Source organism: Kryptolebias marmoratus, linkage group LG10 (genome assembly GCF_001649575.2).
Source record: "Kryptolebias marmoratus isolate JLee-2015 linkage group LG10, ASM164957v2, whole genome shotgun sequence".
Taxonomy (NCBI): Eukaryota; Metazoa; Chordata; class Actinopteri; order Cyprinodontiformes; family Rivulidae; genus Kryptolebias; species Kryptolebias marmoratus.
This window is the reverse complement of record NC_051439.1, coordinates 16,607,628-16,633,298: the sequence shown is the minus strand read 5'-3', so window position 1 is coordinate 16,633,298 and position 25,671 is coordinate 16,607,628. Positions and strand designations below refer to the sequence as shown.

Here is a 25,671-nt window from a genome sequence, read left to right as displayed (position 1 = left end):
TATTGAAAGAAGTAGAAACTTTATTTAAAAAGTCAGCGTCCAGAATCTGCAGAAAAGCCACGCTAACCACCCAATAATTAAGTATCAGTATCATGTATCTTAATTCATCGCTGGCAATATTCTTTATTCATCCAGATCACACTGGCACTTATAAACACAAAAACATACACTAGTTTTACAATAAAACAAAATTGGTGAGTTTTATACTGCATATGTAGAAGCTAACAATTTGTCAGCAAGAAACAGAATGGATTTCAGCTCCAAATAAATTGCTGAATTTAAAATGCAGAAGTAAGAGCATGAAAACCTCAACAAAAGACCTGGAGACAGTTTGATTAGGTGTCGCAAACCAAATAAACTGTTTTTGTTTTTATAGTCAAGGGCAAAATCTTAGCTAAAGCAAACATGTTACTAAAAAACAAAACCCAAAAAAAACCCCGTTGATCAGTGGAAAAGATTGTTTAACTTTATTTAATGGTTCCTGATCTCTTTGAAAAATCCCAGGCTTGTATAATCAAAAGCAAAGCCCTTTGTCTCTTTAACACACATACCAAAGAAGCTGCCGAAGAGGCCGCATCAGAATGAATGAATATTTAATTGAGGTCTATTGAGGCAGAAGATCAAAATGACCTTGCTTTAAATGATTATTCAGTGCAAAATAAGAGTAGGGTAGTGGAGAATAGAAGCCGCGCGCTGAAGAGCCATTTTGCAACGCTGTTCAACAATCAAACATGGAGATCTGGAGTACAGGAGACAATTTCTGACAGTAGTGGACCATAATGCAGCCACAAGATATGTTGTATTTTGAATATTGGACTCAAGTGCATTCACAGGACTGAGCAACACTACATATCTCAGTATTTTTTTCTTTTTGTACAGTACTTGTTGATTAAATAAAGCTTGAATAAACTGGAAGCGGAACGCCATTCTTCCCTATTTTCCATTTGCCGTCTGGTAGTTGGCCTGAAATGTTTAGTTGTCCTTTTAAACCAGCTCTGAAATATTACTCTATTGTCAAGCAGTCAGCATCCTACTTCAGACATTGTTTGTATGTGTACATCTGTAACATCATGTCAGACCTTGACCTCTATTACAGTGTAGATATGGAGCTCCTGGATGTATGAGTCACTGGATTCAGTGAGAGCATAAAATGTATTTACTCAACATGCTACAAATAGTCCTTACTGTTGTGCTCACTTACTTTGCTTAACTGCATTTAAAGGATCACGTTGAAAGAGATGCTGCTTCAGCAATGAGCTTCCTCTCCTCTACAGCATCGTTCTCAAATATTTAGGATTCCATACTGAAATGAAAAAAAGAAAATAGTGCTACAATAAAGGAAGCTTGAAGAAAGCAGGAATTGAAACCTTTAAGTTTGACATATGCTCTCATTGCTTTTCTTGCACAGACAGCTGCACTTTTTTTTTGCCAGGTCAGTGTAGGTTTTCTACTTTTAGTTTTGCTGCTGCATAAATTCATCCACAACTTATTTTATTACAAAGCGATGAATGTGACAATTACTTTATTTACACCTCAGTGCAGCGACCAAAGTCCCTAAAGACACAATTTAAATAGTGTTGTGTAGTTAGTTAGATGGTTTAACAAACAAAAATGAAACCTTTTATTTGAAAATGGTTTCAGACACAAACTGGAGCTGCCAATGTTCAAAGAAAGACGATGAAAGACTGATCAAGATGACTTAAACAAAGAATTTACAACAAAATTTGTCTCCTTTATAAACAAAATAAAGAGAAATGAAAGATGGCTCAAGACTTATTTTATTATAAAATATAAACACATATATTTATAAAATTAAAGATTATATATAAGCATTGCCAGTCACTGGTATGGCTTTAGCCTTCTCGAATACCTGGATATAAAAATGTGAATGCAAAGAGATGATTCTGATAAACCCAAACAAGGTCACAGCGGAGCTCTGACCTGAGTGTTACAGAACATGTGATGTGGCAAATAGTCATTTCCACTGTGAACACCACCTCTTAAAACCTTACACCTTCTTCCACAAAAGAATGAACTGAACATCATTCCAATTATCTCTGTGACACAGACTTTATAAAAAAAAAAAACTGTTCCTGTTAGTACACATTAGTACAATATAAGTCCACTTTTCACCATGAGCCATCAGTCGCACACAAGTATCTGTTGACATGCTCCTTAACTGGATATTATGTTAGGGAACCTTTTAGCAAACTCTAAATTACTCCACCACAGTCCCTTTTCTGTGGTGGGTCAGGGCTGTCTGAAGCCATTATTGATAATGAATGTGGAGTCCTACTTTGAAAGGTTCAGGCATGTAAAGTCACCTAAAGCTGACTAATGGAATCCTGCTGACACTGCATGCCAGCGGCTTTTACCATATCCCATAACGGCAGTTTTGGAAATTTACACTGCAGAAATAATGAACTATAAATGTAAACCTTGGAATGTAGCCTCCCACACAGTAACTCTGTTAATATTAGACACAGATTGTTCAGCGTGTGGAAAATCCTAAATTGCAGAAAACCATTTTGGAAAATCAGCAACAATTCAACTACTTTGTGACTCATTTGTACAAAAACATGGAAACATAAATATAACTTTATCCCTTTTAGGTACAGTCACATTTATTAGCGAAGCAGCTGTAAGATTATGTTTAGAGCTTCGGTTGGGGGGGCGGGGCTCTAAATATTCTGGGTTAGTTAGCATTGCAACACTTTGTGCCCTGGGAGATGAGCCTCTTCAGCAGGGTCATAGGTCACGCCAAAGCGAGCAGAGTGGCCATTGTGCTTTGTCATTTCACAGGTGACTCACATCACTACACTCGAGCGTGCTGGAAGTAGAGCACTCGGAGATGCCTGCAGCATTCAAAATGCATGATTTTCAGCCCAGTGCAAACAAATCGCTTTAAAAGATCTGTTTAATCTATTTCGAGCTGTTATTATGAGCCGGGAGAGTTGTTCAGATAAAGAGACTGAAGCAGGGTTAACATCGGTGCGTTGGACAACTCTTCACATACTTTATCCAGCGTGAGAGCTGTCAACTTTATTATTTGTTTTTACAATATAGCGTGCATACGATTTACAATGCAGACCACTAAAACTAAGGTCAGGGGGTGAGTAACTAAGAGCTAACCTGCCTTAAAATCTATAGTGATATAATATAGAACATTTGAATATTATCTCAGTGAAAAACTCAGTCATAGAAGTCATCAGAGCCATCGTTGTTTGAGCTGAACGTTGGAGGACGTAAGGCTGCTTCAATGTCTGAGTTGCTGTCATCGGATTCCTCCCAAAAAGCTTTAAAAAAAAAGGTACAAGAGACAAAAAATTTACCCAAGTTAGTTTGGTCAAGCAAACACAAATTAAAGGTGCTAAATTTTTACACATGAAAACACATAAAATGTAGGTCTTAAACGCTATAAACTCTTATTGATGATGTGATGGTAGCTGCTAAAACTGCCATAAATGTCACGATTTTTAGCTGGATGTTAACCAACAAACTCAAAAATGTCCTCTCTTTCTTAAGCTTAACAAGAGCTAATAGAGTCCCACACATTTCAGGTTTTCATTCTGGGTTTTTTAAGTTTATTAGTGAAGTAGGTGGTTTCAGAAGAAGCTTTCAGTAACCTGGTCTTGGCTTCAAGGTCTTTTTTTATTCACATATCCTCAAAAGGCACAGATGTAATCACAGAAAATTTTAATCAAACCGTTATAGAAAAAGCTTAAATTTTACATTAAATTACAATAATTTTAATCATAATAAAATGCTGACCTCTTTATGGCAATCTGTTTAATATAAAAAATACATTTTTGATAATTGTCAATGCAACCAATTGGAATGACACATCTGTCTGTACTCACCTTTTGACTGCAGAGCAGAATAAGCTTTTGAGGTTCCCTTCCTGAAAATACAATAAAAGTTAGAAGCCTCTTTTCATTTAAAATTTTTTTTAAAAAAAATCAGACTAAAACTCTTTTTTCGCACATAAAAAAAATCCTTTTTGCTACCAGTTAATACATCAAATAAAACTGAGGATCTTTGAAAATAAATCAACATACTGCACAAAAACGATACAACTCTGCTCCAAAATAAACGGAACGATCTCGTCCATTTCATTCCAGAGGTTTAGATTTACTGGCTCACTCAGACCATGAAGCAAAGGGAACTTCCTTGACTCTTATTTTAATTGAGCCAAAGAGACTTCCACAAGGCTCTCTTTATTCAGAAATAGTCCAAAGACAGGGTTGCCAGGTTCCCATAGCTCTGCTGATATCGCTATGTAAATGTGTGACCTCCGAAAAGGCTTTGATCTACCTTAATGCATATGCAATAAGGCCCCTCGCTTCACTTTTAAAGGCCTCCTCTTTAATTTACATCATCACAGAGCCCATTCAAAACCCCACAATATATCCTCATCACCTCCCAGGTTAGCATATACATTCATATGGCTTATCTATCATCTGTTTTAGATCTGTGTTGACACTTTTCTCAGAAAAAGTAAGAAACGGCGCCAAGTTTTACGCTGACGAGCTCAAACAAAATGCAGTGTCGTGTTGCGTGTCCTTCCGTCTCCATCAATACAAATCCGTGACCTCTTTGATTGTCACCCTCTCAATCACCCTCATCTCCTCATCTCTCCCTCGGCTAAGTCTTGGCACATGTGACTGTACATCAAGTATGAGGACCAAATTACTTTGGCTCTGTTCCAGTTGCTGCCGTCTAAACTCTATATCACCACTCGAGACGGAATGAGAGAAAAAGATGCACCTCCCTTTCCAAACTGAGAGCAGATTGCTTTGTGCTGCAAACAATATACCACAGAGCCAGAATAATCGTTAGAATAAAACCTTTGAATTCATATGCTGATAGGACTTCCTACAAGACATGTGGATTCTTGCATCTGTTCAGACTAAACCTTTAAACCCGGAGCAAAATAACAAGCAGAGGATGAGTAGAAAAAAAAAATCACAATAAAACATATTATCATGCTTGCAGCTGAAGCTGCACTGCAGAAAGTGGAAACAGGTGTTGTTTTATTAAATGTTTATATAAATGTCTTAATAAATATGAATGCAAAGTAGGAGGTAAACATTTAATGTGCCTTTTACTATTTAAGAATAACACTATAGAGTAGGGGTCTCCAAAAGGTGGACTGTGGTTCAGATCTGGAACCAAATGAAACCCTATCTGGACCCAGATTGATTGTGAAATTTCAGTAGAATGAGATTTATATGTATATATGTGTGAGTGTTTACTTGACCAAGATTTCCTGTATTTAGAAGAATTAATTTTAGGCAGCACATCTTTTTTACCATTTACGGTAAATGAGTTTAGGTGGCACAACATTTCTACCATTCACAGCGATTTATTTTAGACGGTTCAGCTTTTCTAGCATTTATGGCAATTCCTTTAATGTGATGCAGCTTTTCTAAGATTTATGGTTTTCCTACATGTCACTTACTGTTAAGCTGTCAGCCCACAAAGTGGTAGAGACCAGAAAAAACAACATTATGAAGAAGAAGAAAACTAGAATGGCTGTTTTACGAAAAGAGAATTTTAATATTTACAGTATATTCTGTACCTTTGCTAGAGAAAACTTTCTCTAAATGGAACTTTCTGAGTTTTTAATGAAGACCACTGATACAGCAAATGCACCTCTTTATTAGTAGCCCCTTAAATAAACATGCATATAATCATCTAAATTAATGGCAATGTTTGCAAATATACTTTTGTTGTGTTCCATATGTAACAATGTTTTCTTCATAAAATGTTAAAAAGAATCTAAAAACCGGTTTATTTCAAAACACGTGCTTGGCACTAAAGACATCACACACAGAAAGTTTTGAAAGTCTAACAATAGACACCACTTTAAAAAAAAAAAGAAACTCGATCTCATATCTACATTCCACACACTTTCTGCACTGAACAAGAGACAAGTACAAACAATAAAGCCTAACAAAACAACACGGTTAATGCAGCCATTTCCAGCTGCTGGATAACGAAACCCAAACCAGGCTATGCTGCAGCAAAAATACAACAATAATCTATGCAATTACTTCCTCTCCTCTGCCACAATAATAGCTGTTTTGGAGAGTAAATTGAGCTTTTTCTTTGCTCGAACTTCCCCCACAGGATGGGAATGGCCTATCAGCTGTTCCACTTCAGTGAGGGACAGGACTGATTTCAAGACAGAGCTATTACCACAAAGAGCCCAGCCTGGATCTGACCTTGCTGATCAAATATTCCGTTTCCATAAACATTTATGCCAGTTCATCTTCTGCTGAGTTTTCCCTTAATTGAGGCAATGATCTGTATATGTAAGAACTGGATGGGATGTCTGGACATTATGTGTAAAATGATGCAAATTACAGTTATTGAATAGTTCCTTTTTGGTGCTGCATTTATTTGCTTTGTCTGGCTTTTGCAATTGTTTCAACTCATTGTTTGTGTCTGGTTTTAACAGCTCTTCTGAGCACACATTAACCTTTCAAACTGTATAGGCTTCACACACAATACACAGCCTAATAAAATAAATGTTGAATGTTGTTTATTTTATTTTATTTACTTTAACCCAACTTGGCTAATGTTCATATTTCCATTTTACACTATAACTGGGCTTAAAGTTCATAATATGTTATTGGTAATGAATCAGGTTATTACAAGATTTCAGGCAGGATGCAAAAATACATCAGCTAAGTAGTAATATTTATTTTAGTTTGAAAATTATAGCTAAAGAAGAATGGTAATAAAATGTTTACAATCAAAATTAATGTGTAGAAATAACTTTAAAAAGTAAAACACTAATTTACTTACAAGATCTCAAAGTATTTGATGTATTTTTCCAATTAGAACTTGATTCTTATAGTTTTTACACTTCTTGTTTAGTCTGCTCTAGCTCTGAGAGAAGCATCATTAACCTGCTTTAGTAAACACTTGTTTATATCACTGAGATTACTACTGCAAGAATTTGATACAGTTGGAGCCAGGTGTTAGTACTGGAAATGCTCATTATCTGTGATAAAAGAAACACTATCGAAAACATTTCCATAAACATCTTCAAATAAATCATGCAACTTAAGATGTGTAAGACTAGAGCAAGTGTCCTGAAGTCACAGATGAGTCTCATGTTTTATTCTAGAGTCACAGCAGAAAACAGATGGACTAAAAGAGAAAAATAATGCTTACCAAGCATTTCGTGCTGCCTTAACGAACTGCTTTTATTTACCCTAGATTTTTTTAAGCTTCTGTCACCCACGCACAAATGCTAATAGCACAATAGCACTTTTGCTGGGCTGTGCTTGTCTAAAGGTAAAGGTAGACCCATCACCTCAACATTCCCATCAACTCCTACTCCCATCCCTGCTGTGACCCTGCAAAAAAAAAACATTGTTTAGGCTCCGTTTAGATGTACTCTAACAGGCCTGAATGGCAGCAGGATGCAGCCCTCAGTGGGGGCAAACAGTGAGAGGTACCTGTGAGTGCACCATGAGTGGGCACTCTCTAACGTGTGAGTGCTCTCTGCTGGCAGCGAGTAAGTATTGCAGCTCAAAGGAAGAGGTATTTAGGCCACTGATTTCTACACTGCGTGTTCTCCTGCTGACTGGTGGCAGTCTAGTGGAGACTCAGTGCAAAGGACGGCTGAAGGGCAGATCATTCATTCAATTTTTTTTTCTTCATTACCCACGCAGGGGAAGACCAACATTTGATGGTTGACTCTGCACTCAGTTACAGTAATCCTAGTCTAGAATAAACACCTCATAGTTCATTCATTTATTTTGCTGTTGCTTTATAGATCTAAATAATACTATACTGCAGGAAAAAAGTTAAACAGCATAAAGAATGTCTATACGTTTATTATTATTTAATAAACGTCTCAGATGTTTATTAGTAGTTTTAAAAAGCCAGAGTCGGACAGTGACCTCCACTGGTGAGACTTTCTAAATGCTGCCTCATTTAGTCAGTTTTTTGTCCCGTTTCATTTGTTTTTGTAGTTCCAAATTAGAGCTGAAAGTCAACTATTACAAGGTTAAATGTAAAATTAGGACAAAATAAGGAATTTGTTAGACACTTTGTATTTGCTTGGCAAGTCAAGCATTCAGTAAAAAAATTAAAGAAAACACATTGTTGTGTCCGTCACATTTGTTCATTAAGACTTGCTGCTGGATTTAAAAACAGAAAATCCACCTCCCAACGCCACTGAGTGCACCATTGTCTCTCTGACTCCATCTCTCTCCTGCTTTCTTTTTTCATATCTCCTTTCCCCCTCTTTTAACCCCCCCCACACACACACACACACACACACACACACACACACACACACCCCAATCCTCCATCTGTCCTTTCAGAGAATTGTCAGAGTCACACACACAACCTGCCCATCAGGGAGGAGGAGGAGGAGGAGGAGGAGGAGGAGGAGGAAGAGGAGAAGGGAGGGGTCTGGAGGGAAATAGACAGAGCTTCTGATTTTGACACAGTTATTTGAGGTCGAATGCTTGAGCACATCCTGTTGTCCAAAGCAAAGCTGTAAACCACTAATGGTTGAGTCAAGGTTTTTGTCAAGCAGGCTCCAGGCACAACACTTATCATCCCATCAGATGGCTGCACTGTTTGTGTGGCTGAGCGTGTGTGTTCAAGAATGTTTTAAGGGGGGGGAGGCAGGTTAAAAAGGTAAGTGAAAACCCCCAAAAAATAAAAATAAAAAAATATTAAGAAGAAGGGAGTGGCATCTAAGATGCCTGTGGTAGAGAGAAGCACAAGGATTCTTTGCACGAGAAGAAGCAGTGGCATGCACTCGCATACAAAGGGGAACAAGTGGTCTTTACATGGAGTGCAGCTGCTTATTAAGACTCACTCCTTCGTGCATTATTCCTTTCATCCCCACTCAACCACAAAGTGATTTGACTGGAAAAGATTTATAATGGACAAATCCCTAATAAATGTTGCAGGTCAGTCGCTTCCCTGCAAGTTACAATACAATAAACAGAACAATCCACAAAAGTATCAAACTGAAGAACGCTGTGTGGGAGAGAGCCAAGAAGAGGAAAAATAATATGAAAGACTCCAAATCTCTCAAACTTCATAATAGTGAAATGAGCACATATAAATGTGTTAAGAGTATCTCCTTGCATCTTGTATAGACTGCATGTATTTAATCTGTAAAGCTTATTAAGGCCCAGTCATTACTATGCAAAGCAGCGCCCAGCGCTTTTCTCTCGCTTTTCAGCCGGGAGCAGTGTTTGGCCAATAGGACTGGCCCCCCGCCTCTCATTCTGCATTCATAACATGCAACATTTGCACAATGTATCTCTCAAAGGCCCTGAATAGAAGGCCTTAATACTCATGTAAACAACTGCAAACCAATTACTTAATGAATCGAGCCCACACATAATGAGGAGCTTCACAAAGGGCTATAAATGCATTTTTGTACCAAAGCCTCTGCTTTAAACTACAATCCCTCTGCTGTAGCCCGGGCTTAACAGGCAAATCATAATTATTGTCTAAGACAACAGAGAAGAAGCCATTTTTGTATTTTGAGTCCAGCTCAATCCTCCTTTTGAAGTCACTCATCAGCTCGCTGACAAAATAAAGCAAATAATTAACAAGTGGGAAGGAGAGGGGGAAGAGGAAAAAAACAGAATGACAGAGAGGAAGAGGGGTAGAAGGATGAAGAAGGGGCAAGAGCACCAAAGACGGTGAGATGCAAAGAGAAGGAGGAGAAATGGGGCAGGAGTATGCTGCAGTGCTGTGCTTCTGCTTAAGTGCAAGGTTTCCAGAGCACTTGTGGAAGCAATAAAGCACAAAAAGTACTGCAGTAAATCTAAGCACTGAGAAGAAATGAGAAAAAAGTCAAAGGAAACAGTAGTATGAACAAAGAAAAAAATTACAGGAGCTCTTTTTGCTGCTTCCTTTCCAGTTGTGGTGAAATTAGAGTGCCAGGCATGCATAACTACCCATTTGTACAATTTTACTTACACCTTATCTCTCATCACTGCATTTTGTCTACATTTTGTTCTGCAAATTTTGCTTAATAACACACTTTGCGGATTTCACATGCACATTACTGACCAGGAGACAGCCACCACCTGAGAGGGTTTTTGCCCCAAAATTGGCTCATGTTTATTAAAAACGTTGGTCAGTGGCTCGGGCAGGGGCAGGAGACCACAATAGAGCCAGGCCATTAGGCCCTTCCATGGACTAATAGGCAGACAGGAGCGCCTGTTTGCCAGGCCAGGGAGATACAGACTTCAGCCCTTGTGTCAGCGTGTCGCCCAGTAATCACATGAAATCAGAGAAGATTATTCCTCATAACGTTTACCCAGCCATTACTACAGCCCAAATGGGTTTGCAGTTAAGAGGTGCTCCGAGGACCTAAAATGCAATTGCAGATTTGATGAAGTTGTGTTGATATTTATATGTAACTGAGACGGTGTAAGCTTCCACCAAGCTATTTATCATGAGATTTCCTTTCCTCGTCCACTTACAGCTCTGATTTGTGCAACCTAAATAATGTTTCAAGGGTGACAAATGGCAGGACATTTGTTCTTATCGGCTCTTGAGCCCCCTTCTTCCGAAACAGTTGTCAGTGATTCTCTTCTTGACATGATCTGTTTGGATTTTGACAACAAGCCTGAAAACAGTGAGATTATGGCTCCGATTTATTTCCGCGGCAGCTGATTTGCTTTTGAACTCTAAAAACCTGGTTGAACCCTGCTAACAGTGAGTAAGAGGGGCTTTAGGGGCCTTTTGTCTTTGTAAGCGAGTTAATGGGTGGCGCCCCCTTGATCTTATGGAAATGAACTGGGAATTATGAGAGCCGCCATGCAAATGTACATCAACCACTTTGGTGTCTGGTGGCCCATTTCCTGTGGCCCGTTGAATAATAACAATGTTCTTACCGAGGGTAAGGGTCTTGATGTGAGGAGCGTTTGGCCCTCCCCAGGTCCTCTTCATGGATGTGATTTATTCCTTAAAAGAGCAAACAGGCCCAGATAAAACCATTTGATTCTTGATTGATCTCATCACAAGCTAATTTACCATGCATATTTACATTAACACTTATGATAAAGCTGATGAGAAGCTCAAGACGAGTTTCTAAATTCTAGTCTTTGGGCTTCCTTGATCAGCACAAAAACTCAAAGGTCTGAGATTGTTGTTAAATAAAAGACATCCTTATTTTCTGAGTTACAATCAGCCTCCAGTTGCTCACAACCCTGCTGGTAGATCAGACTGCATCTCTTACCTGAAAAACCACTCAGCTCCTCCTCTTCAGAACTCTGCAGCCTTTCCTGCATGGCTGATTGTTTGAGTAACTGATATGCTTTTGTCTCTATTTGGGGACGAACACAAACATACATACACACACACACACAAGCACAGACGCACACACAAAGTCACGGTCAAATATTTGCTCAAAACCCAGGTTTCCAACTTTCAGTCGTTTCTGTGTGTTTGATGAGACAACAGTAGCTCAGGTTTTTGAACTCAGTGTTGAACCAGGTGAGTAAAAACACAGCTCGGCCAGCTAAAATGTTGATTTAAGCTGATTGTACATAACAACAGTTTCCATGAGACAGCAATCGACATTTCATATTATTTCAGCAACCATTACCAGAAAGCCAATGATTGCTCTATGTTTAAAAAAATGTTTTTTTTCCCACATACTAAAATAGATACAAAGACTGCACTGTCAAAAATAAACAAAACAACATATTGCTGTGCTCTGGTAGAAGAGATGCTGTACACACACAATAAATTAAATCAATCAAAATCAAAAAAGGATTATTTTCGTTCAAATGTTACTTAGTTTTGAGAATAATATACAGTATGAATAATTTTGTTAAAAGCATAATGTTTACTGTACATAGCAACATACTCTGTTCCACCAAAAGCTTTTCATACAGCCACTGTTTTTACACATTCTCTTCAAAAATCCACCAAGTCGACAGGCGCATGTCTTGGCAATTACTATCAGTTCCAAGGTCAAGGTATTCAATTGTGACGCTGATGTCTCTCAGTGCAGCAAAACCTTTCCCTCGCAAAATCTTTAGTCATTTTTTTTTTTAGCTGGTTATAGCTCTTTTGATTAAGTGCGGCGATTGGAAACTGGACTCCTTTTGCTGGCTGTGCACTTTAGGGATGCATACACATGAAACGCCCAGTTGGAAATCAGACAACCAAGGGAAAAGCAGGATTGCTTTACATTTCAGAGGTGCAGCTGAGGGATGGGCACACCAACTGCTTCCAGGATGCCGTCACATGTAGTATTTTTCAAGTCCAGCCTTGCCGGAGCATTGTTTAGAAGATAATGAGAACCGATGACAGATCTTCTGTGCTGCCCACCCCGGCGCCCTGACAATTAAAGCAGCCGCATTATGCTGGGCCAGCAAATTATGAGTCTTGCTAGAATGCCTCGGACCAGGCTGAAAACGCGGCTAGTGTTTTCTCGGAGATAATTAGAGAGAACTAGCGCAGCTCTTCAGGTGGGACTTTGACCCTGGATTCACCTTGATCATCCTGTCTCAGGCATTGTGTAAAAGAGCCCATTATTCACTGCAGTGGGAAGAAAAACAAACCACAACATAAGGGCAGTGTGAACGCTGAGGCACCAGTAATGCCTTTTTACCTCTAATAGGACCACTTTCCACAGGGCTTTCGTCCTGGCTGTCCTCTTCAGTGCTTTGTAGTTCTGTAAGAAAGGGAAACACATAGGGAGAAGCAATGGAAAGGAGGAAGGGAGTCTTGGACAGAAATGAAAAAGGGGGGTCCTTTATAGGCCTCAATGGATGGCTATTTAAAAACTGGGCAACAAAAGCTCATGAAAGAATTCTATGATGAAATGCATTTCTGCTATAAAAGATTATTTTCTGCAAAAGAACTTTGCAAGGAAAAAAAAACTGAAACTGTCTACATTTTTATCCATTCACAGGTACATTCACAATTGCGTACATACATCTCTTTAGAATTAATAACCTTTCCTGCATTTCAATATTTTTTGTATTTTCATTGTAACTATGAACCATCATACACGGAAAACTAATAACTCCCTTTTACCTTGAATACGTTGCTTGCGTACTGATTGGGGGGGCTTCACATCAGTGTCAGCCAAGAGAGACGAAGAACCCCGCAAAGAAGATAAGTCACTCTTGTCCTCTGCCGAGGGGCACTCCTCACTGGACCGCAAGAGAAGTGTCCTCAGCAACACTTTGGCCTGCGTGCAGCACAAATTAAAACCACACTCTTAATTGTTCTCGTTTTGTGAAGGAAGCGTTAAATTGAACTTTGGCCACGGCTGCTCACACAGAGGTCCAGCTGAAATGTGTGTTCAAACGCCAAGAGCCAATAACTTCAAATTCTCTCACTCATTTAACAAAAAAGAAAGACAAAAAAAAAAAAATCCTTCACACACTTTTGTTCCTGCTCCCCCTCAATCCATTTTTTCACTCCCTCTCTTCTCATTCATGAGATTAGAGAATTTTCTAAAGAATGCAATCACCCTGCCATTAATGTGCAACACGTTTCAGATAGCTTTCCTCTTGGCTGAGAGGATTTGAGACAAACTACTCGCCTTCCTCCCTCTCCAGCTCATTTTTATCTCTGTGGAGATGAGGATAGACAATTAAGAGAAGCTGTTCTGGGAGATGAGGAGCAGGGAGATGCCACACACAGATTTCCTTTCTCCCCCTTTTTTTCTCCCTCGTATCAAATTCTGCCATCATCATCTCTCTTTTGTGATCAAAGACTGCCTCTCAGCTTTGGACGGACGTTTGGAACTTCTAATGAACACTAATGTGAAGGGGACGATCAGGAGGATTTCGACAGTGACAAAACTTTAAGTACGTTGTAAGTTGTTATCTGCAGGTCACAGAAAAAGAGTGATAGTGCACAACATGCTTTCATTTTCGGAGAGGAAAAAAAGAAGCGAATACATGCCAGTGTGAAGTTTTGGGTTCGATACAACTGCACAATAAAAACTGTCTTGATCCTTGTCCCCAAAATCTCTTTTTGTTTACTTTTTTTTTTTTTTAGATTTAGTCAAATGTACCATGAGTTGAGGGCTCTCGCAAATCCACTGCATTTTAAATATCAATGAATGCAACTGTTAGCACTTGAATATTCAAAGGACCTCTTTGAGTGTGTGCATGCGAGCTGCATGCTCCCATTTGTTGGAGTAGCTGGGCTGCGTGGCACGACGTGAATGGAAATTTCTGTTTGCGCTTGTGTGTGGAGAGTAAGCTGTTGTATGAGAGGACAGAAAAGAGAGAGAGAGAGATATAAAAGGAGAGATGGAGAAATAGAGGACAGAAGAGAGAAATTGATGGAAAAAGACTCAGAGCGATAAAGGAAAAGAAAGATTTCACTCAGGCTTTTCCTGATGCACTTGGATACAATGATGTAGATGGCGGTAGCCCTCTTCCTTTTGTCAGTTCATATTTTCAAGAGGCTCTACAGTCTCCCTCTTTGCCTCTCTCATTGCGATGGGGACACAGCAGCAAGATATCTAAGCCACAAGAACCACAATAATATGAGTCTGTACAAATTAATAACAGTCCATCGTTGGTCTGCAAACATAAATGATCTCCTTAATGTCATTCTTAAATTTTGAATGGAAATATTTTCCCCACATCTTTCCCTTGTTTAAGATAACATGAACTGCAGAAGATCAAGAAGTGGAAAGATTTAAAACATTACCAGTGAGGAAAAGGGTTTCACAGGTAAATCCTGAACAGAAATGAATTTGAGAAAATACGCAGCATGAAATGAAAGAAGCTAAGCCGAAGCTTTAATTTGCAATTACTGAATGGGTCTAGGCTAATGTGTGGAGCAATTTTAATGAGTATGAAGTCAGGGCTTGATTTCAGGCATATAAAACACACCTGATGTTCCAGCATCCTGCTAAAAACATGCAAAAAAAGAAAAAAGAAGAATCAAGAGCAAAAAGCAGCCAAATTTCTTCTTAAAAATGCAGTTGAGTGTAAATCTTCTCTTGCTTTTGGAGTTGGATGTCAGTGACTTACCTTCTCTTATTTGTGTGTGTTGTGGGCAGTGTATGGGCCTTTGACGCTACCTGCTGGCTGTAGGTGGCATCACGCTTCAGTAGGAGTGGTGTAAACAGTTGGACCAAGCGCTCAGTGCTAAGAACACGCTGCTCCTTGAGCACAAGGGCGTGCTTGAACCAGCGATCCCACAGCCGAGCCGCGTTGGGAGGAAGGCCGGTGCTGTGGTAAGAGTGGGGGAAGGGTAGAACAGGGGAAAAAAGGATCTTTTGTTAAATACACAGTAGGAAATATGAAAATGAAACAAGATTATCCTTTATATAGGAGCAGATTCTTGAAACCATTTGAAACCGAACATATTCCATTTGTTTCCTCTTTTTCTCCAGATGCATTTTGCTTTCTGTGCCATCTTTAAACAATTTTGCAGCTATGGATTACTGATTCATTTCTAGACAACACTGAATAGACACAGAAAGGAATATAGTTTCAGCTTGAAAACTGGATAAAAACTCGAGGTCAGCCAACTGGCATCACCAGAGAGCAGCCAGATGTGTCTTTTAGAATTGAGTATACAATAGGAAAGGTCTCAGCAAAATCAATAGGGTAGTGAAGCAGAACATAGATTTGGCTCAGAGTATAACTACTCATTATCCAAAGGACTGGAAGTCACAGATAGGGACATTTTAATTTACTCATGACATTCACCCATGCACTGTTGCTGTATGAGTTGACACCAAAGATGACCTTTTACATTTGTGGACAAGAGAGAGCGATCAAACATCAAGCATGCAATATCTCAGTAACTGCTGGAGGTGTGACCCTCCTTAGGGACTGGTAAAAGAAAAATAAAATAACATTTTATCTGAAAAGTAGAATTTACTTTTATTGTAAGTCTGTTCTAAAAAAAAAGTCTATTGAAATGTAGCTTTCAGGGAAGTGATATTTATGATCTGCATTACAACATTATAACTATTCCAGACTGGGAACAGAAATGTTTAAACAATATTTTGAAAACCAACCCAACCCCAATATTTTAGCAACATACTGTATTTAAGTGCAAAGCATATTTAAAACTTTCCAGGCATTTTTTTTTTAAACGTAGCATTATATGAAGAAATTACTAAATGACTCAAACAGCTGAATGAGGATGGATTCTAAACAAACTGGACAAAATACAAATATGCAGGAAAACATCCAAACACTGATGCCAGTTTTTGGCTTTGGGTTCATATAGAAACCATAAGCCTTACCTTATTTTTTTAGGCTCAGCGCTGGACTGATGCACACTCACTACATCCTGTGGGAGCAGGCAGCCCTTTTCTGTACTCCATGACAACCTCTGAAGCTCATGAAGGACGACTGCTCCACATGCTTCAAGGTCCTCGTCATTCAAGCCTGCTCCATCGTCACAAAGGCTGCCCAATATATAGAGAGAGCAGTCAGCTATTGCCATGGAGCCCTGGGCTGAGCCACAGGTCAGGAGCACAAAGAGTAATATATATATATATATATATATATATATATATATATATATATATATACACAAACACATGGGAACTTACTAAACAAGTATAATCATATGCAACAATGCAACTAAATGCTGTGAGGGCACCAAATGGTCACTCTTTATTAGTGAAGATTAGTAAATAAAGTGCATGCTGGGTTTCAAAAAGTGAGAAAGCTTTCTTTTGCTTTGCCCCCTTTTTTGCTTTACCTCAAGAGCAGCAATTATGTTAAATGAAACATGTCATGATGTATAAAAAGCATATAAAAAAAGAAACCCAGCCTAATGAAACACATTTCCTGTCCTCTAGCTCTACGGCTCCCAATAGCAATTCAGCTTGGTGGTTACTATAACAATCGCATGCATTTGAAAACCCCTCAGAAATAAAGACGCACGCCTGACGGTGATGACACTTCATCTAATGTGAGAGCCCTTAGCAGAAGGATAATATGTTTTTCTCATTCGCACAAACTGCTCCATGACCATTAAATAAATTTACATGGGATTTCATTTAGACAGGGAGAGATAAGATTTTAAAGTCTGAAGAAAGAAAAGGATGTACCTGATAATTCTATTGAATTGTCTTCCTTCAATTAGAGAGTCCCTGTACACAGAGGTCTGCTCAGCGTAGAGTCGCCCTTCAATGCAGTCTAGCAGATTAAAGAGTCCTTCTACAGAAAGGCTAAAAAACAATATTGTGGTGAAAGGAAAGAAAAGTGAAGGAGGTCATTTGATCGATTGGCTTACAGTCTGTAGAAAAAAAAAGGCTGCCCATTGATTCAAAAAATTTGTGATACAATTTTTTTTCCAGGCAATTTCCTTGAGATACTCAAGGACTTCTTGAGAATGTGGTCATCAAAATGCGATGGCCACAAAGGAGGATTTCAACACTTCACTGTCTGTTGACGGTGCCACAAGTAATAACAGGTTGCATGTGAAAGCTTTGACACCTGGCACTCGAAACGAGAACTTGTGGCATTAGCTGCTGAAGTAAAATAAACGGCATCAGTTGTGACTTGTTAAATTCTAAAATTATTTTCGTTACAAATAATATGATAATAAAATGAAACAGTAATGAAAATACTGGCACAGTCTCAAAGTTATGAGAGCAGAAAAAAAAAGAGGGGGCCTCTGGATGTATTCTTTTGGTGAGAGATTTACACTTTAATCTGGTCCTGTGTGAAGCGACAAAATGAGAAATGGATGCCTAATGCATGTGGATATTGAGAATCCATCTCTTTCTTGGGCATTAAGCTCTGGGTGGCCCTCATTGAATTCTCACAGAAACCCCAAGCCGAGAGATTCTGAGCTGCCTTCCATAAAGAGAGGCCAAAAAGAATTTATGACAATCTGTAATAGGCTCTTGGGTTAGGGGTCAGCAAACAATTGCTCCCTCCTTTTTGCAGGTTGTTTCCTGGTAACATCCTGATTAAGCTGGCAGCTTGAATTATATCCATGACATTTTGTAGTGTGCAATCCATCTGTGCCACGTCCACTTCAGTGTGGCTGAAGTTGAATAGGCAAAACCTGTGCCTTTTCTTTTCTCGTCCTTATCGCCAGTGTGGACCTTGAAGTAATCATCTTTCTCTTCCCACTTTATTTGTCAAAGCTCTTCAAAACAAGATCTTTAGAGAGGGAGAAAGTGAATTAACTGTGTTTTTTTTTCTCTGCAAACATCTCTCTATTTTCATTGTTGCCAGCTTTCATGTCAAGGTCTCTAACCTCACTTTAGATGCTGCTGTTGTCCACATGTCAACATTATCAGGGGCGTATTGTTAGCCAGGAGGAAGAGGTCAGCAGTAATATTGGTCTCCAGCATACAGTGCTGACTCTGGGGTGATTTACCACACAGAGTAGCCTTAAAATTAAGTGATTAGTGTCAGGAGAATCTCACCATGAGCACAGACACAGAAAAAAAAAATAACATAAAGGAACCACAAATAGTACCACCACTGTCTGCAGTGGTTTCACCATTAAATCTAAAATTAATACTGTAATTCAAGACTTTCTCTCAGACAAACTTTGGTACACAGGTAAAAATTTCAATGGCCTAATAAAATTGCTATTACAATATTCTTTATTTTTTTACCATAAACAAGAGCTACCACAAGAGTAGAAGCTCCTAGACTCTTTTAGACACAATGCAAAGACATGACGTGCTGTCGACCAAAAAGATCTGAGTCATTGTGCAGGAAAGAGTATATTTGTAAGGAGAACACACAGAGGCCATTATGAATCGCCTCTGAGAAGAAACTCAGACAATATTTCAGTCTCACTCACTCTGGCCAAGCCGGAGAAGAAATATAATGGGATAATCTAATGAATTGCCTGTGCCTGGTCTTGAATGGAGGGAGCGATATAAACTCTAACCTTAAGGGAAAGGGAAAGAGAGGGAGAGGATAGAGACTGGATGCTCTCTGAGCTTTACATCAAAGCCTCTGGTTTTCTCCTCGCACACAGAAGCTCTCTGTGTTAACAATGAAGGCTGCAGCCCCCGCCATCGTCTCCCCGACACAGGCTAACAGCAGCTCCTCGTAGGGTCAGACCATAAAAAAAAATATGGTCGACCACACATAAACGTCGCCTGGCACAAACGCGCCGCACTCTCCGAGAGAAAATATAATCCCTCAAACTACTTGTGAAACGTAACGGCTGCACCATTTTTTTTTTGAGAAAGTGCTCAGAGAAATTCCTCATATTTGCAAATACAGTAAAATATCATATTACTAAATATTATTTTTATGAAAATATAAGCACCTAGGTGTCCTCAAATGAACAGAGCAAACACAGAGTCATCCAAAATGTAAGATAAACAAGGAAAGAAACAAAAATAAAAAAAAACGCAAATATGGTACAAAAACTAAAGTGCTCCTGTTTATAAAATGGTTTATACTGTGAGGGGACAAGCAGACAGATTGTGTGCAAACATTCACATGGGATTTTCTGTGGCTCTGACTCCATCCAAAGTGATCCTTCAACTCAGAAGCCATCATCACGCTAAGGATTTGTGGCAGTAAGTGCTGTCCACATGCCCACCCTCCAGAACACTCTATGGTGCCACAATTTCCTCCTCCGCTGGGGACTTCCTGAGGTCTCTCAAGCAGAAAATTGCTCTGTTACGGCATTATCTTGGATTATGGCAATATTGTTGTGGACAGGTCCTGAGCTCTCCCTATAAGATGCATCACTGCTGCTAGCACTGCTGTTAATGCAGAGCTGCAGACAACATGGTGGCATGGACTGTGACTGACCACAATCCTCTCTTTCACCCTCAGAAGTGATGCTTACAAAGAACGCAACAGTGACTTTGCCCGCTATCGTTAACCGCCGCATGTGGTTCAGCATGGCCATGTAGAACGTTCTTTCTTTGCTTGCTTAGTAGAAATTTTAGACAGACGCACACATTTTTTGAGTGAAAAAAGCAAAAAACAACTTATTGTCCCTCAAAAGTCCTACTTTTCAAATTCTAGAAAATAAAGAACTTAAGTTGTGCATGCTGTACCTTTTCAAGGTCACCACTGGCGCTGGGGATTCACTATTTAAGTGTGGTGTGTTTGCAGACATGTTGGAGTGGAGCGATGATTCAAGACAGTGCTGTTTGTGATCATCACTTTCTCGGTGAGAGGTATTTCTCTCAGGTGCTACATCCTCTGGTAAATCCTCCTCCAGCTCAGATTGTGTCAGAGAAATTGTCAGGTCACTGGCACTGCTTTCTGACAACTGCACATCCGAGCTTAGTTCACTGACACTCTCACATTTACCTGAATGTAAACAAACCACATGGTATCACTTGTTTTCTTAGAAAGAAATCTTCAAAAGGGCAAAATAAAGTGCTGTAAACTGTCAGTTTCTGTAAAGGCAAATAAAAGATACAACAAAGTAGTGAGGAAGAAAAATCACTGCAAACCTGGTGTCTCTTGAGCTTCTTTTCCAAAAGTGGTTTCAGGTATCAAATGGCCACGACCTCTCTCTTCATCTCCCATTATGAGTGTTTCGTGAACAACCTCTTGGGAGTCGGTGTGTTCTGCAGGGGAATTCTTAGCCCTCATAGGGTTACTGTTGCCGTGAGATGGATTCTTCTCAGACCCCGTCAAGGTCACCAGAGGGGAAGCTTCTTGTTCATCATCACTTCCAAAAGCCACACTACCAGCTGTGCCTGTTAAGGCACGAACAGATGGAAGCAGCCCCGACGTTCTTTCATGTTTGTCACTCAAATTACAGCCGTCAGGGGAATCGTTTGAGCCTGAAATGTCATCTGATAAATGTGATCGCTTACTGGCGGCAGCCTCTCCGCCAACTCTGAAGTTCTTCAAAAGGCCACTTGGTAGACGTTCGCGGGAGTGCACGCTGTGATTGGGTGAGCGACGCGACGCTTGGTGTGAGTGTACACTTGTGGTGCCAGCTTCAGTGTCAGGGCCTGTAGAGGTCCGCTGGTCTATAAAAATTCCTACTGGTGACTGTTCAAAATCCTTCATTGGGTGAGAAAAAAGGAGATCCTGTTGCTGTTTATGCACAGCTTCAACCTGCATACATGAAAAAACAGAAAAGCCTTAATTAGGCAGGTAAATAGTCCATTAAATCCAATCAATAAAATTTTTCTGTAACAAATACTGTTTTTGTCTAAAGTCTTAATTGTTTTCCTGAAGCTAAATTGGTGTTATTTTAAAAGAAATTTAACACAAACATGCTTAATATTCCCATTCACAAATCTGAATGAGTGTTAATTTATTTAGCAAAAGGTTAGAATTTTTTTTGTCAACATATTTCAGAGGAATGTGTGGGATCAACGTTTTAACTTTTAATCTTACAAAAAAATCCTTTAGACAAGTTTTGATTCATGTCTGCAATGTCACCAAGGGCAGAGAGAGAGAAAGCAAAAAAAGCCTCCCTCCAAGCATAACAACAAAAAGCATGGCTTCTGTTTCTTTTCTGATAAGCGTCTTAAATACCAAACAGTTAGCTGCTTAATAACATTCACTGTAAACCATGCAGCCTGCCCAGCAGATCCACAAAGTAGGTAAAAAAAAGAGGAAAAGTTAATTTCTTGGCTGAGTGATTCCATCGGTAGCTGCAGGGCAAAGTAGAAAGTGTTTCACTAAAGTAGCAATTGATTCTTCTATCAATCTGCGGCACGCGTGTGCTCTTCCAAGGAATGTATTAAATATGAAAATCATATCCCGTTATCATCTGTCTCCAGCTTTCAGCCCGGTAAGCTTTCCTTAATGAATGCTGCAGCCTGAGGGACATGCACACTGCCAGCCAATGGCTTGTATGTATAATGGAGTGACGGTACCATTTTGCTCATTACAATATCGACAGGCTGAGGGGGGTTTTGCACACAGTTACAAGTGACTGCTCTAGACAGCATGCTCCAAGTTATTATGAGATGTCTTAGACATTTCATCTAAAAGAGCTTTAACTGCTTTAAGTGAAGGGAGAAAGCAGCTATGGGCTTGAACTACATTGCTTGTACAGACTCACCAGCCAGGATTAGACACCTGTGCTATTACAGATACACAGTTTAAATGTAGACTTCTCTACAGATTTAACAGGCATAATGTTGACTTTCGTTTGTTACTCTAAACCTGAAGACACATTTTGAATGGGCTGAAATTTGCATAAACCTTGTAAACATTACAAAACAGAAGGATCTTGCATAAAAAACAAATAGGGGGTTCAATATTATTTTTAATGTTTTTTATAGTGCAAAACGAGAGCAGAAGTCACACAATAGTTGAAAGATATAAAGGGGTTCTTATTCAATATAAACAAGTAAATTTCCACAATAAATAGTAGTATTATCACCCTTCTATATATTTTTTAATTTATTATTTAGAAGTTAATATTACCTTTTCTGCTTTCAACTTGGGCTCCATCTTTTTGTGTGCTTCCTTAAATCTGGAAATCTTTTTCAAAAAGTCAGCCTGTACAAAAAATGACAGAATAAATGGATAAAAGAAAAAAAAAGATGGCACTAAAAACAGTTGTGTGTCATGTGTCAATTTCCGATGTGCTCATATTCTTAAAACGGCATTGCTAATTCATTTTGGATGCAGTGTAAAACTACAATAAATAACTTTAGTCAATGACAGAGGGTTTTCTCAAGTGTGTGTGTCCTGATGACTGTCTGTTTGACCCAAACACACTCACACACAAAAAGAGGGGAAATATTTTGATTTGGAAGATTTGGATTAGCTGAAAGATGCCATTTCTTTCCATCCATTACAGAAGCTAACTAATAAAATTAGGCTTTCATACTTTTTTGTTCATTAAATGTAGTATTTCTTTATTTAAAAAAACAACAACTATCACAACAGAAGTACATAAATGTGAACATGTACACAGTGAGCATTTAAAAATGTATGTTCAAAATCATCATAAATGATAAACCAGAAAACTGACAGTGGTTTTATAAAAGGGTGCCAAAGTGCAACAGAGCAACCAAAACAGCGGCAAACATCTCGGACTAAAAGCATGGAGAGGAATAAACCAACTGCTTGAGGGGAGAGAATGACTAAACCTCTGGAGCACTTCAGAGTCTCTATATTGGGTAATTAACTCAGTGAGTCATAATTAACCAATTTTGTTAATTTGATATTAAGCTGTCAAGCACTGTCATTGAGTTTTAAGTGATAATCTGACGGGCTCATTGTTTTGTCCCTTGTTCATTTGCTTGTGGTGATAAATTGCACTGTTTGAGTGTTTACTACTTTCACATCAAGCCATTGAAAGCAAATGAAATGGCCTGTCTACTTGTCTATGTCTACTGTGCGTGCTTTATGTATTAAATTCACAGAGAAGCACTTAGGCAAATGCATATGAAATGGATGTGAATTGTTAATTTTCTCAAGTCATTGCAGTAATTAAAAAAAGGTGTTTTTCCAAAGACGCTTTTCAAAACAATATCGAATAAATCAAATTCTAATATATAAAAAGAGTAACTTATAAACTTGGTTCAGTGTCTGTGGGTGAAGCTTACTATTTAATGCTTCATTAGGAAACAGATCTAGGTCACTAAGTCAATGAAAATGCATGAGTGTGTATGCGTGTGTGTCAATGTTGGCGTGTGCCATACCTTTTGTTTTTGCAGGCGACCCGGGTCAGGACTATAATCCTTCATGCTAATTTCTATGCTCTCCACATCTCTCTGAAGCTCAAGGTTTCTCATTTTTGCTCGTACTTCTCTGTCACAGATTTCTTTGAGATAACTGCGCAGTTTGGAACACTTTATCTGCAGGCTGAAAGCAGCGGAGAACCATTATTCAAGAGAAATATTATCTAGGAACACTGTCAAAATCTGAGAGCCAGGCTTCTCACAAGAAAAGGTTAAGCACAATATGATTTAAATTTAAATCTTGTTCGCAACCTTCCTTTTCAACATGAGTTTTGCTGTTGTCACTTGGAATACAAATTTATGTGAAAATAAACTTACATTCTAGATGAAAACGGCCACTTGTACAGAAATCTAAATGGATAATAAGCATAATACTTTTGCTGAAAAGATTATTTAATTTCTACACATTTACTTCTCTTCCCTTACACACATATAATTGTAAAGTACTGTGAATGAGGTTTAATTCAACTCCTTTTTTTGTAGGCTGCTCCCTTTAGAGCTCATCTGCCCTCATCTCGTTAAGCATCCTCCTCATCCTCATCATCCACACCAACCATCTGCATATCCCCCCACTACATCCATGAATCTTCTCTGTGGGCTTCTGTCTTTCCTCCTCTCTGGCAGCTCCGTATTCAACATCCTTTGTCCAATATATCTACTGTCCCTCCTCTGCACATGTCCAAACCACCTCAGTCTCACCTGTCATCTGTCGAACTGTCTTCAAACCACTCAGCCTGAGCTGTCCCTCTAATATACTCCTTTCTAAGCCTGTCCATTCTGATCGCTCCCAATGAAGACCTACTTGTATTATATTTTGCTTCCAGGTCGACAAACCTTGCAATTTTTATCTTTTCTTTGGGATTTCTTTTCTTTCTGGAGGTGTTTCCAAGTATTTCTTTGACTTCTGGCTCAGTTAAAGAAATACTGCTTGGAAGCAGAATATGAAGAGATAAGCAATGATTAAACATTTTTGTACAGTTCTGTATGTCTGTGTGACTGACCGTTTTTCAAATATGCAAAGTGATGCGATGTGATGAGACTGCAAAGGTAAGACGTTTATTTATTTACTTTGTTTGGTACAGCAGTCAGTGTAACTTACATTCTGGTATCTGATCTGGAGAAAGCAAACAGTTCCCTCTCCAGCTCCATTCTCCGTTTCTCCCTGCAGGCAAACAAACAGCAGTTCGTTTCGGCTAAAGTGTTAGCATTAGCTGCAGCCACTGACTAATATGCAGTCCGCTTTTTGACAAAAGCAAACCATGCAAACTTCTGAACAAACAACTATCTATTTACGAAGGTCACCTCGGCTCTCTCTGTGCGACAAAACGCCCCCAAATTACTGATGTTAGCTCGAGGCAGCCTCGGAGTTAAAGCTAGCGAAGCCCTGGCAGAACCCAAGCGGCAAACGGACGCTACAAGGCGGGTAAGGGTGGCAACTTGAGCCCGCGGTCTATCTTAGCCGGGCCGCGCTCGGGATAATAAGACAGCGAAACCTTACCTTTTATGCATGCTTTGCTGGATAGCTGTAATCTTTTCGTAATACCGGTCCTCGCCTGCCATTTTAGCTCGCTTTGGCGCTGCTGCAGACACCCAGACAAGGAAAAGATGAGCACATGAAGAAGGAGGGGGGGCGGCTGTGTTTACGTTGGTTACCATGGGAACCGCTTCCCAGAACTCCTTGCTGGCAAACAGAGACCACATGGGGCGAACGGGGCGACTAAAAACGCTCAATATAACAACAATTTACTCTATTTTGCGTTACAAACGCGTTTTAAGGTTAGAAAAGTTGCTTATTTTTCAGACAACTTTGTTTTTTTACTTTAACAGACGCATAAGAACGTGATTAAAATGTCGTTTCTGATTATTAGGGGTGGTAACCTGACTTTCCTGAATGTCATCTATCAGAACGTCTTTGTCTTTTCTGTGATAAGCTACCCCTTCTCTGACAGATACAGATTGATATCTCTTTTAGTCACATAACTGTAACCTATCATCTTTAGATTTAATCTTGCATTATCAAAGTTCATCACTGACAGTTCTCGAAATGTCATGTTTTTGCC

At 39.3% G+C, this 25,671-nt stretch overlaps 1 protein-coding gene across 1 annotated transcript; it reads right to left on the bottom strand.

Annotated features, from left to right (window-relative positions):
* Positions 1-25,312, bottom strand: kiz (kizuna centrosomal protein). The gene is made up of 15 exons (XM_017417150.3): positions 25,110-25,312; positions 24,711-24,773; positions 23,573-23,735; positions 22,347-22,421; positions 20,405-21,020; positions 20,000-20,258; positions 17,060-17,179; positions 16,244-16,408; positions 15,065-15,215; positions 13,051-13,207; positions 12,623-12,685; positions 11,240-11,326; positions 10,896-10,965; positions 3,861-3,901; positions 1-3,296 (listed from the first exon to the last, which is right to left on the bottom strand). The coding sequence occupies exons 1-15, from the start codon at positions 25,310-25,312 to the stop codon at positions 3,193-3,195; spliced, it is 2,337 nt and encodes a 778-aa protein (XP_017272639.2). The 3' UTR covers positions 1-3,192.
* Positions 25,313-25,671: the final 359 nt, after the last annotated feature.

Coding starts and splice junctions, on each gene's coding strand:
- kiz (XM_017417150.3), bottom strand. CDS start 25,312: ATGTGGTCTCTGTTTGCCAGCAAGGAGTTCTGGGAAGCGGTTCCCATG. Junction 24,774..25,109: donor CAGCAAAGCATGCATAAAAG/GTAAGGTTTCGC, acceptor GTTTGCCTGCAG/GGAGAAACGGAGAATGGAGC. Junction 16,409..17,059: donor CAATTCAATAGAATTATCAG/GTACATCCTTTT, acceptor TATATTGGGCAG/CCTTTGTGACGATGGAGCAG.